This window comes from Aquarana catesbeiana, linkage group LG06 (genome assembly GCF_042186555.1).
Source record: "Aquarana catesbeiana isolate 2022-GZ linkage group LG06, ASM4218655v1, whole genome shotgun sequence".
Classification (NCBI taxonomy): Eukaryota; Metazoa; Chordata; class Amphibia; order Anura; family Ranidae; genus Aquarana; species Aquarana catesbeiana.
The window spans coordinates 399,395,234-399,409,143 of record NC_133329.1 but is presented as its reverse complement, the minus strand read 5'-3'; the positions used below and the strand labels follow the sequence as shown (position 1 = coordinate 399,409,143).

The following is a 13,910-nucleotide window of genomic DNA, read 5'->3' as shown; positions in this document are numbered from 1 at the left end:
AAAAAAAAAACAATAAAATCAGACGGGTTATAACCCCTATTTGTAAAATGAAAAAAAAAAAAGTTTTGCCTATAGTTATACTTTCCCCTTTGTCTATATTCCTTTAAACCTTGCCCACCCTTTGCCCTAGCGTCCCTTTAAAAAGTTCTAAATGCCCAGGGGGCAGGAAAGATCAGTGATCATGTGACCACTGTGATTGGCTGCCACAGTGGTCACATGATCAGCAGCCCGATCCTGCCAGCTACTAATAGTTAGACTGGACTGAGAGTGGCCTTTGACAGTTCAGTCTGTGCTGAGAGCGAGCAGTAAGTGCACTCTGAGCAAAGAGACGTCAGCCATGCGATGCACATGTGCGGCACGTGGGCGTTAAGGCCCACGTTTTTCCTGCTGCATGTGTGTTATGTGGTGGGCAAAAGATTTAATTCAACTCCATTGAATCAAAACAATTACGTCAATAGGATGGCTTTATTTGCTATTCTCTGAGTTCTCAGTCCCAAGGCACACAGACAAATTGAATGTAAACAAATGTTTACATTGATACAAAAAAAAAAAAATGCCCTACAAAAAGTGGGTCTAGGAATGGCAATCCTCAATACAGAGAGAAAGAAAAGGTGAAGTAACCTTTTATACCCGTTATCTACAATGCTGAATTCCAGCCTTTCCTTCGAATTTTGCAGTCCTACAGGCTCCTCTCCTGTACCAGACACTGTCAGTTTCTCACAATGTGCATTAGAAGTTGCAGAAAGCCAGACAGAACGTGCTTCATTTCCTGGCTGGAGGATGTCCAGCATCATCTAGCTCATTAGCCACTTCACTACTGGGCACTTTTACCCCCTTCCGGCCCAGGCCAATTTTCAACTTTCATCGCTGTCGCACTACTTTGAATGACAATTGCGCGGTCATGAAACATTGTACCCAGGCTACATTTTAATCTTTTTTTTTGAGACAGATCTTTCTTTTGGTGGTATTTAACCATTGGGGCTTTTTGCTAAAAAAAAAACAAAAAAAAAACAAAACAAAAACAAAAAAAAAACAAAACAAAAAAAAAGACAGAAATTTTTTGGGAAAAAAAATGTTTTTCTTGGCTTCTGTACTAAAAAATTGTGTAAATAAGTAATTTTTCTCCTGCACTGATGGGCGCTGATGAGGCTGCACTAATGGGCGGGCACTGAGTAGCATCATTGCCCCGCACTGTTTGGGCTGCACTGATAATCAGTGCCCGGATTATCTCTGCAGATCTTCCCTGTGAGGAAATGCCACCGATCGGCTCTCCTCTCGCGGTCAGGAGAGGAATGCCGATAACCGGCATTTCCTTGTTTACATGTGATTGGACAGTTTACTGTTAAAAATAAGTGTGAAATGCAAGATTCCGGTGGGTGCAAGACGTCCACTTGCCACCTTCTCACTGTATCCTTACTAAGGACGAGCGCGGGGTGTAGCAAGATGGCAGCGACGGTAACGTCACTTCAGTTACAAATTCTGACGGGTCGCCTAATCTGACGAAACACCTGCATTGCATAAAGAAACACCCAGTACGGATTTCGCTGGCACTGAGCGATCAGTGGTCTTTGATCACTCGGTTCTCAGTGTTAGAGCCAGCGGGGAGTCAGATGCAGCATCCACCTAGGCAAGTATGATTAAGAGAAAAATTTCAAAAAATAAATTTAAAAAAGAAAAGGCAAAATTTCTCTTTTAAAAGTTATCCCTGAATAATATAATCCAATATACAAATGAATGCAACCAAGAAAGGTGGGCAAATCCAGGGCAGCTCAGTGGATTCAAGTGTATATATAAACCACCTAGCTGCTGTTGCAGATGCGGAGTTCCACGGCAGGTGAAATAGAGAACTTGGAGGCTACCTTAGTTACCTCACCTCTCTTTCACTCAGGATTCTGCTCTATCCAACACACAATGCTCGCTGTGAGACATGACATCATGTGTTTGTATACCAAGATCTATACTCAGGCATGTTTGTACTGCGCAGACAATGGCGCCTTTTCAGGATGAGGCGACTGAGAAGACAGTGTCCTCCTAATCCTTTGAGCTTTGTAAAGATCCTCATTACAGATTTATGCATTTAACTGCACAGGCAGTCAGCTATCATGTGATCCGACCAGAACCCGCCCACGTTCTATGCAGAATATGTCAATTCTTATCCAAAGTTTAAAGCTATGACAAAAGTGCAGAACAAGTTAAATATACAGTGGGGACGTAAAGTATTCAGACCCCCTTAAATGTTTCACTCTGTTATATTGCAGCCATTTGCTAAAATCATTTAAGTTCATTTTTTTTCCTCATTAATGTACACACAGCACCCCATATTGACAGAAAAACACAGAATTGTTGACATTTTTGCAGATTTATTAAAAAAGAAAAACTGTAATATCACATGGTCCTAAGTATTCAGACCCTTTGCTCAGTATTTAGTAGAAGCCCCTTTTGATCTAATACAGCCATGAGTCTTTTTGGGAAAGATGCAACAAGTATTTCACACCTGGATTTGGGGATCCTCTGCCATTCCTCCTTGCAGATCCTCTCCAGTTCTGTCAGGTTGGATGGTAAACGTTGGTGGACGGCCATTTTTAGGTCTCTCCAGAGATGCTCAATTGGGTTTAAGTCAGGGCTCTGGCTGGGCCATTCAAGAACAGTCACAGAGTTGTTGTGAAGCCACTCCTTCATTATTTTAGCTGTGTGCTTAGGGTCATTGTATTGTTGGAAGGTAAACCTTTGGCCCAGTCTGAGGTCCTGAGCACTCTGGAGAAGGTTTTCCTCCAGGATATCTCTGTACTTGGCCGCATTCATCTTTCCCTCGATTGCAACCAGTCGTCATGTCCCTGCAGCTGAAAAACATCCCCACAGCATGATGCTGCCACCACCATGCTTCACTGTTGGGATTGTATTGGACAGGTGATGAGCAGTGCCTGGTTTTCTCCACACATACCGCTTAGAATTAAGGCCAAAAAGTTCTATCTTGGTCTCATCAGACCAGAGAATCTTATTTCTCACCATCTTGGAGTCCTTCAGGTGTTTTTTTTTTAGCAAACTCCATACGGGCTTTCATGTGTCTTGCACTGAGGAGAGGCTTCCGTAGGGCCACTCTGCCATAAAGCCCCGACTGGTGGAGGGCTGCAGTGATGGTTGACTTTCTACAACTTTCTCCCATCTCCCAACTGCATCCTTGGAGCTCAGCCACAGTGATCTTTGGGTTCTTCTTTACCTCTCTCACCAAGGCTCTTCTCCCCCGATAGCTCAGTTTGGCCGGACGGCCAGCTCTAGGAAGGGTTCTGGTCGTCCCAAACGTCTTCCATTTAAGGATTATGGAGGCCACTGTGCTCTTAGGAACCTTAAGTGCAGCAGAAATTTTGTAACCTTGGCCAGATCTGTGCCTTGCCACAATTCTGTCTCTGAGCTCTTCAGGCAGTTCCTTTGACCTCATGATTCTCATTTGCTCTGACATGCACTGTGAGTTGTAAGATCTTATATAGACAGGTGTGTGGCTTTCCTAATCAAGTCCAATCAGTATAATCAAACACAGCTGGACTCAAATGAAGGTGTAGAACCATCTCAATGATGATCAGAAGAAATGGACAGCACCTGAGTTATATATATATGAGTGTCACAGCAAAGGGTCTGAATACTTAGGACCATGTGATATTTCAGGTTTTATTTTTTAATAAATCTGCAAAAATGTCAACAATTCTGTGTTTTTCTGTCAATATGGGGTGCTGTGTGTACATTAATGCAATATAACAAAGAGTGAAAAATTTAAGGGGGTCTGAATACTTTCTGACCCCAGTGTGTGTGTGTGTACACACACACACACACACACATATACATATACATATACATATATATTTATTTATTATATACACACACATACAGTACAGATGAAAATCACTTAAAGGGTAAGTACACCTTTTGAGAAATAAAAAAATGAAAAGGGTGGGCCAACACCCTCCCCCCACCACCCTGGGTTGCCACCGAATTTACCTCTGAGTGATGGGCTGTCAATGCCCATGCAGCTGGTGCAGGGATCTGAAATCTCTGCTTCTCTTCCCCTTCTTTCCGCAGTGCTTTCAGGGTTGGATCAGAGCGATTCTCTGTGCCAGCGCGGACCAAAAAGAATTGCTCTGATCCGATTGCCCTGGAAGCTGGAAATCAAAGAAGCAGACACCACTACTCCAGGGATCTCCACTTCATTCCAGGTCCTGTGCCAAGAGGCTGCCCTGCTGCATTCTGCATTCAGGAGGTCTGCTGCTTTGCATGGGCGCCATTCAGAGAACGCTTTGCATTTTTTAACAAAACGCAAGGTGTTCTCTGATTGGACAAGGAGAACAGAAGATGTCACTGTACTGCCTCTCCACCTCATCCAATCAGAGAACGTTTTGCCTTTATTCAGAAAATGGCATGGGTACCATTCAGAGAATGGTTTTGCAACCTCTGAATAAAGGCAAAGCGTTCTCTGATTGGACGAGGTGGAGAGGCAGTACGGTGACATCACCTGTTCACCTTGTCCAAATCAGAGAACACCTTGTGTTTTGTTGAAAATGCAAAGCGTTCTCTGAATGGCGCCCATGCCAAGTGGCCAACCTCCTGTGTTCAGAATAAAGCAGGGTAGCCGTTCAACACAGGACGTGAAACAGCAAGATCACTGGAGAAGCCAGGTATGGTATATAAGCATGATTACATTGGTCCAGGCCAGGCCAATGTAACCAAGTGTAAAATATCCACATCTGGAAATCTTCTTTAACCACTTGCCTACCGGGCACATTCACTCCCTTCCTGCCTAGGCCAATTTTCAGCTTCAGCACTGTCGCACATTGTATGACAATTGCGCGGTCATTCAGCACTGTACCCATATGAAATTTATTTTTTTTGAGACAAATAGAGATTTTTATTACAAAAAAAAAAAAACTAAGGAAGAAGAAAAGACAGAAAATTTAGAAAAAAAACAAAAAACAAACTTTCTTCGTTTCGGTTATAAAATTTTGCATAATATGCAATTTTTCTTTCTTTTACTGATGTGCGCTGACGAGGCTGCACTGAAGGTCGCTGATGAAGCAGCACTGATAATCCAGGCACTGATGATTAGTGCCCAGATTATCAGTGTAAATGTCCATTGTCCCCTGTCACAGGATAGCCGGTTATCAGCTTTCCTTTCCTCACACAGTGACAGCGCTGAGGAAAGAAAATGCCGATAACCAGAATTTGTTTACATGTGATGAGCTATGATTGGACACAGCTGATCACATGGGAAAGGGATGCTGTGATTGGCCCTTTACCTCAATCTGTGATCAGCTGTGTCCAGAGGGCAGCGATCAAAGCACACCCGATATGCGCCCCAAGGGCACGTGGGGGGGGGGATGGGGCAGAGTTCTGGGAGGAAGTCAAAAGGCACCCAGAATTGGATGACCGTACTGTAGCCGTCTTTGGCTACAGTGTTATTCGACAAGTGGTTAAAATGATGCAAGTATAGGAAAAATACCTGCTGATCTTTCAGAAATCCAGTGAGCTCCTAACCTCCTATGGTGAACTGACAAGTCTGCCTCTGCTGCCTAGAAATCCCAAGCAGTACTGTCAGCCTTGCCCCATTCTCCCACACTGGACTACAGAACACCTTCTTATAGAATACTACATTTCACAACAACATCTCTTCTCATCTCCATAACTCCCAGCACTCGCCGCCGCCGCCGCCCCCCCCCCCCCCCCCCCCACATCACCTGCCTACTGTCTATACATATTGAATACTCCAAAGAACCATTAGCTTATCACAAGACAAAAATGAAGACTTACCCATAGTGGCAGCCAGTTTAGTAGCAGTATCTCAGGCAGAAGATCCCATGGGCAGTGAAGTCTCTCCTCCTAGAAGAACAGAAGGAACAAATCTTAATTTGGGTTTGGGGTAAACTTGAAACAATGCAAAATGCAGCCTATCCCTCCTATATCTGAGTCCAAGAAAAGCTTCATTGAATTGTAAACACCGCGCCGTACCGCCATGTGCACGATACAACGCAAGGGTTTCCTACATTCTTGGGCAATATTCCCTGAGGACCACAAAAGGGGGAAGAGCAGTTTTAGACACAAACAAGATCAGAATGCAAGAGACCAAGTATGGAGACGTGAAAACCAGTTAGACTTGAAATCCCGGAAAAACAAAAAAGCGTGTATTAAAAAAACAAAACAAATTGAGATTTCTATCCAAAATAATACAGCTATGATGTCTGCTGTAAGGTCAGCTCTCTCTGTGAGCAGATCGGGTTCCTTGCTTTAATATGTCCGTGCATCTCTTCTGTAGTATAAAAATAATAATAATACACCAGTACATAATGTGCAGACTAAACACTAAATACTGGAACATTCAAAGCAAAGAGACTTCTCCGGGGAATTCCCACATGTTACTGTCTGAGAAGGTTTTGAGACGACGGCTGTCAACTAAGTATTAGGATTCAAGCACACAGCTCTACAGGGGCCATACAGAGGAGTACAGCCTGACATTGCCGGACCTGCTGCCGCTGCCACCCATTTAGATGTATTAGGCCTCATGCACACCGGACATTATAAAAACGCCAGTAGCATTAGCTGTAGAAAGAGTTTTGTAGTGTTTTGTTTTTTTTAGCAAAACTAAACTCCTACAAAAGTTTATGGCTCAAAAACGCTGATAAAAACGCTAGAACCGCATGATCAGGGTGGATAAAACGATCTTTTTTTTTATTTTACTTTTTACAGTTGAGCTCATAAGTTTACACACCCTGGAAGAATTTATGATTTCTTGGGCATTTGTCAGAGAATATGAATAACCCAAACACTTTTCTTTCACTCATGGTTAGTGTTTGGCTGAAGCCATTTATTGTCAATCAACTGTGTTTACTCTTTTTAAATCATAACTAATCAAGTGACCCTGATCAAAAGTTTACATACCCTGGTGATTTTGGCCTGATAACATGCACACAAGTTGACACAAAGGGTTTGAATGGCTATTAAAAAGGTAACTATCCTCACCTGTGATCTGTTTGCTTGTAATTAGTGTGTGTGTATAAAAGGTCAATGAGTTTCTGGACTCCTGACAGACCCTTGCATCTTTCATCCAGTGCTGCACTGACGTTTCTGGATTCTGAGTCATGAGGAAAGCAAAAGAATTGTCAAAGGATCTGCGGGAAAAGGTAGTTGAACTGTATAGAACAGGAAAGGGATATAAAAAGATATCCAAGGAATTGAGAATGCCAATCAGCAGTGTTCAAACTCTAATCCAGAAGTGGAAAATGAGGGGTTCTGTTGAAACCAAACCACGGTCAGGTAGACCAACTAAAATTTCAGCCACAACTGCCAGGAAAATTGTTCAGGATGCAAAGAAAAACCCACAAATAACTTCAGGTGAAATACAGGACTCTCTGGAAACGTGTGGTGTGGCTGTTTCAAGATGCACAATAAGGAGGCACTTGAAGAAAGATGGGCTGCATGGTCGAGTCGCCAGAAGAAAGCCATTACTACGCAAATTGGCACAAAGTATCCATTTCACAATACGCCAGACAGCACAGAGACAAGCCTCAAACCTTCTGGCACAAAGTCATTTGAAGTGATGAGACTAAAATTGAGCTTTTGGCCACACCATAAACGCTACATTTGGAGAGGAGTCAACAAGGCCTATGATGAAAGGTCCACCATCCCTACTGTGAAACACGGAGGTGGATTGCTGATGTTTTGGGGATGTGTGAGCTACAAAGGCACAGGAAATTTGGTCACAATTGTTGGCAAGATGAATGCAGTATGGTATCAAAAAATACTGGAGGAACATTTGCATTCATCAGCCAGGAAGCTGCGCATGGGACGTACTTGGACATTCCAACATAACAATGATCCAAAACACAAGGCCAAGTCGACAGCAGACTAAAGTGAAGGTTCTGGAGTGGCCATCTCAGTCTACTGACCTCAATATCATTGAGCCCCTCTGGGGAGATCTCAAACGTGTAGCTCATGGAAGACATTCCAAGAATTTACAGGAACTGGAGGCTTTTTGCCAAGAGGAATGGGCAGCTTTACCATCTGAGAAGATAAAGAGCCTCATCCACAAATACCACAAAAGACTTCAAGCTGTCATTGATGTTAAAGGGGGCAATACACGGTATTAAGAACTGGGGTATGTAAACTTTTGATCAGGGTCATTTGGGTAGTTTCTGTTGTCATTATGGATTTAAAAAGAGTAAACACAGTTGATTGATAATAAATGGCTTCAGCCAAACACTAACCATGAGTGAAAGGAAAAGTTTTTGTTTTATCATTCATATTCTCTGAAAAATAGCCAAGAAATCATAAATTCTGCCAGGGTATGTAAACTTATGAGCACAACTGTAAATAGATTTTTTTAAATTTTTATCACATTTATTTTAATAAAATGCTTTTGGAGTAAAAATCTATCTAAAGAACGTTTTCTATTTAAGCTACAATGAGAACTGAGTTTATTCAGCATGAAATGGAGCTTAGTTATGTAGCATGAGGCTGTATATTCTGCAATATTTACATTTTTGGTAAACTCCTTCAATGAATCCAAGCTCTCTAAGCTTGGCCGGGGAGTGCCAAGCTTAGGAGTGCCGCCCGTCAGTGCTGCCCATCAATGCCACCTTAGTGCGCACATCAGTGAAGGAGAAAAACAACTTATTTGCAAAATCTTATAACTAAAAAAAAACAAAAAGTTATTTCTTTTTGTTTTTTTTTAATTTTCTGTCTTTTTCGCTTGGCATCAGGCGTGAGCAATTCTTATTGCCCGACGTCCCGGACACGCAGTTCTGGGAGCCGCGCAGCTAATTTTAAATAACTGGCTCCTAACTTCTTCTGCTGGCTCCTAGATTCTAAGCAAATTTGTCAAGCCCTACTTTATCCCATTGTTTTGCAAATCTATGTACACTACAAACTGTACGATTTAAAATCGGTTCCAATATCGCGGTTTTACTAACCTAACAGCCTTCATTTTGTTTGCAAATATTAAAGCGGAGTTCCACCCAATAATGGTTCCTCCCCCCCTCTCCGGTGTCACATTTTGCACCTTTCAGGGGGGAGGGGGGGGGAGCAGATACCTGTCTAATATAGGTATTTTGCTCCCACCTCCTGGCATAGATACCCAAGCCACCTGCGGGTATCTACGCCACCCCCCCCCCCCCGCTGCCTTCTGGAATACACACAGGTCCCAGAACACAGCAGGGACCAGTGGGATAGTGCAGCGTGAGTCGCGCATGTGCAGTAGGGAACCAGGAAGTATAATAAACATTATACTTTTTTTTTTCTTAGCAGAGACCCTAGGCAATAAAATGGAGATTGTTACAATTTTTTATGTCACACGATATTTACGCAGTGGTCAAACACAATTATTTGGGGAAAAAAAATTTGAATGAATTAACAAAATATATACCCCAATTTTATTCTAAGATGTAAAAGCTGATGTTATGCCGAGTAAATAGATACCCAACATGTCACACTTTAAAAATGCACACTCTTGTGGAATGGCAACAAAACAGTACTTAAAAATCTCCATAGGCACTGCACTATTCTCCCACTGACGGGGCACTATTCCTCCCACTGACGGGGCACTAATCCTCCCACTGACGGGGCACTAATCCTCCCACTGACGGGGCACTAATCCTCCCACTGACGGGGCACTAATCCTCCCACTGACGGGGGCACTAATCCTCCCACTGACGGGGGCACTAATCCTCCCACTGACGGGGGCACTAATCCTCCCACTGACGGGGGCACTAATCCTCCCACTGACGGGGGCACTAATCCTCCCACTGACGGGGCACTAATCCTCCCACTGACGGGGCACTAATCCTCCCACTGACGGGGCACTAATCCTCCCACTGACGGGGCACTAATCCTCCCACTGACGGGGCACTAATCCTCCCACTGACGGGGCACTAATCCTCCCACTGACGGGGCACTAATCCTCCCACTGACGGGGCACTAATCCTCCCACTGACGGGGCACTAATCCTCCCACTGACGGGGCACTAATCCTCCACTGACGGGGCACTAATCCTCCCACTGACGGGGCACTAATCCTCCCACTGACGGGGCACTAATCCTCCCACTGACGGGGCACTAATCCTCCCACTGACGGGGCACTAATCCTCCCACTGACGGGGCACTAATCCTCCCACTGACGGGGCACTATTCCTCCCACTGACGGGGCACTATTCCTCCTCCTACTGACCACAGGTGCAAATTATTATACTGCCATTATCCACGGCAGTAAATAGGGGTTACCATCATATATTAAAGAGGAGGTCCAGCCGTTTTTTTTGTTTTTTTTTTTTTTAAAGTCAGCAGCTACAAACACTGCAGCTGCTGACTTTTAATAAGGACACTTACCTGTCCAGCGAGCCCGCGATGTCAACCCCCCCGTCCATCGGATCTGCTGCCGGTGCCGCCATCCTACCTAAGAGAAACAGGCAGTGGAGCCTTGCGGCTTCACTGCCAGCTTCCTACTGGGCACGCGCGAGCGGCGCAGCGCTCCTTTGATTGGCCCCGTGGTTTTCTGGTAACACACACAGTTCCCAGAAGGCAACGGGGCCGCTCACCGAGGAGCAGGACACATTGCGGAATAGGAAGAGGCAGATTAGAAAGACTGCCTAGCAACAAGGGTGTCAGGTAAGTTAAATTTTTTTTTTCACATTTTTTTTAAGATTTTTGATGCAATTTTTTTTTTTTAGGGGGCCCTCCACTTTAAGTTGTCAGTAAAAAATCTGCTGCGTTAGTAAATGCTTCTGTTTTGCCAGAAAAAAAAAAAAAGCCATAGGGGTTTGCAAACCTGTTCCAAGCCTCCATAGAGGCCGCAAGTTTTACATTTAGTCTTACCTTTCGGATCAAATATCTCTAAACTAGCCATGCATCGCTCAAAGTCTGGCAGACGTCTGCTGAATCGAGCCAAAATCTGAGCTGTGGTTAGCCCTGCGAGCACCACGTGGATTTAAAAAAAAAAAACTGACTGAGCTGTTTGGAAGATTACCGGCCAAACTGCGACTGCGTCCCATCAGATACCTTTAACACTTTTGCTGCCAGGACCGCAAGTCCAGTACAGAGCTGACAGCAGGGGGTATCACACACAATGGCTGCAGCCACCGGGATTGTGTGTAAAACTGACAGGCTGACACTCCTGCCTGTCAGGTGAAAGCATTTGGGGCGGCTGCGCTTCCGTCCAATTGTTCCACACCCCCCCCCCCGCCCCGCGATGTATTCTGGGCTCCGCTTGCCCATCCTGCGGGCACGGGACTGACATGGCGGGAGGAGGGAAGGGAGAAAAGCAGACGCATGTTTGCTCTCCTCCCCTTCTTGCTGTAAGTCAGAAAGCGACGTTCTATGACGTCACTTCCAGGTCAGCCTATCAGTGTCCCCGGCTAGCCCAGCCGGGAAGGAATGAAAATCCAATGTGCATTGCAATACATTTAGTGAAGCACAGAGGTCTGGACCCTGGAAGTCTCATTAACCGCTTGCTGCCCGCCGGCTGTCATATGACGGTCAGGCGGCGTGGCTCTCGTTCTGGGAGGGCGTCATACGACGCCCTCGCCTTCCCGGCCCACCAGGGGGTGCGCGCGCGCCCCCGCTGTGTTACTGGGGACCCGATGCGCGTGCCTGAAGCCCGTGATGTCCGCCGGGCACCCGCGATTGCTGGTAACACAGCAGGACCTGTCAGGTGAAAGGAGACCGATGGTGTGTTCTCAATACAGGAGGAACATCGATCGGTCTCCACCCCTTGTGAGTCCCCTCCCCCTAGAGTTAGAAACACTCCCTAGGAAACATAATTAACCCCCTCAATCGCCCCCTAGCGTTAACCCCTTCCCTGCCAGTCACATTTATACAGTAATCAATGCATTTCTATAGCACAGATCGCTGTATAAACGTGAATGGTCCCAAAAATGTGTCCAATATGTCCGCCGCAATATCGCAGTCACGATAAAAAAAAAAAAAAAAAAAAAAAAAACGCAGATCGTCACCATTACTAGTAAAAAAAAAATTTTTTAAAAATGCTATAAATCTATCCTCTATTTTGTAGACGCTATAACTTTTGCACAAACCAATCAATATACGCTTATTGCGATTTTTTAACAAAAAATATGTAGAAGAATACATATCGGCCTAAACTGAGGAAAAAAATTGTGAACAAAAACCGCGCAATTGTCATTCAAAGTGTGACAGCACTGAAAGCTGAAAAATGGCCTGGGCAGGAAGGGGGTGAAAGTGCCCGGTATTGAGGTGGTTAAAGAGAACCTGTCATCTAAAAAGCATCACATATGTGATGGAAAAAAATAAAATAACATTTTATAAATACAGAGACACATAATATTTTTTTTGTATATATAAAAAAGGTGCGTGTGTGTATATATATAATATATTAAAAAAAAAAAAAAAAAGGTGCGTGTGTGTATATGTATGTGTGTGTATATATATGTATATATATATATATATATATATATATATATATATATATATATATATATATACACAACACCATACACACACACCTTTTTTTTTTTTTTTTTTTTTACAGTTACAAGCCATAAATCCAAGTTACACCCAAGCACATAAATCCCCCCACTCAATTTTTTTGAGACCCCCACATATACGCACGACCATAAACTCATGCGTCGGGGACGCCTACGCGCGAGAACGTCGATTGCGATACACATTACATATCGCCACACATGCTGGAGTGAGAAATAATTCTATCACCAGACCCCCTCCGTAACGCTAAACTGATATCTATAGGGAACTTTTGAAGCGTCGCCTATAGAAAATATAGGGTACTGAAGTTTGTTGCCATTTCACAGGCGCTCAAAAATGTAAGTTTTGACATGTTGGGTATTTACTCGGTGCAACCCCCTCTCTTATATTTTACCAAAAATTTGGGTAGTTTATTGCATTTGTTTGCCCTAAAATTCACTTTAGTGCGTTACTGAACTTTTGCGGTAATATTGTGACATGAAAAAATTGAAACAACCACTAATTTTATTCTCTAGGATGTCTGCTTTCAGAAAATATATAATGTGTGCGGGTTTTGTGTAATCTTCAGGCCTAAAATGACTTTTAACCACTTGCCGACCGCCTCCTGTATATATACGTCGGCAGAATGGCACGGCTGCACAAAGTAACGTACCGGTACGTTACTTTGAATTTGCCGCCGTGCACACGCGCGCACCTGCCGCGAGCTCCGCGATTTTGGGTCGCGGGTCCTGCGGACTCGATCGCCGCGGGGATACCTCACGGAGTGGACGAGCGGGGAGATGCTGATGTAAACAGAAGCTCCCCGTTCTGCCTAGTGACAGTGTCACCGATCTCTGCTCCCTGTGATCGGGAGCAGAGATCAGTGACATGTCACAGCTAGCCCATCCCCCCCTACAGTTAGAATCACTCCCAGTACTGACTTAACCCCTCCCCGCCCCCTAGTGGTTAACCCCTTCACTGCCAGTGTCATTTACACAGGAATCAGTGCATTTTTATAGCACTGATCGCTGTATAAATGACAATGGTCCCAAAAATGTGTCAAAAAATGTCCGACGTGTCCGCCATAATGTCGCAGTCACGATAAAAAAAAAAAAATCGCTGATCAACGCCATTACTAGTTAAAAAAAAAAATTAATAAAAATGCCATAAATCTATCCCCTATTTTGTAAACGCTATAACTTTTGCGCAAACCAATCAATATACGCTTATTGCGATTTTTTTTTACCAAAAATATGTAGAAGAATACATTTCGGCCTAAACTGAGGAAAAAAAATGTTTTATATATTTTTGGGATATTATAGCAAAATGTAAAAAATTTTGCATTTTTTTCGAAATTGTCGCTCTTATTTTGTTTATAGCGCAATTAAAATCGCAGAGGTGATCAAATACCACTAAAAGAAAGCTTTATTTGTGGGGAAAAAA

The 13,910-nt window shown here is 43.9% G+C and overlaps 1 protein-coding gene across 1 annotated transcript in view; it reads right to left on the bottom strand.

The window, feature by feature from the left end:
• MAP3K2 (mitogen-activated protein kinase kinase kinase 2) overlaps positions 1 to 13,910 on the bottom strand; it is a 97,122-nt gene that overhangs the window by 57,255 nt on the left and 25,957 nt on the right. The window contains exon 2 of the mRNA XM_073634415.1: positions 5,794 to 5,862. Within this exon, the coding sequence (XP_073490516.1) occupies positions 5,794 to 5,797 (4 nt within the window). The 5' untranslated portion in view covers positions 5,798 to 5,862. The remainder of the gene's footprint in view (positions 1 to 5,793; positions 5,863 to 13,910) is intronic.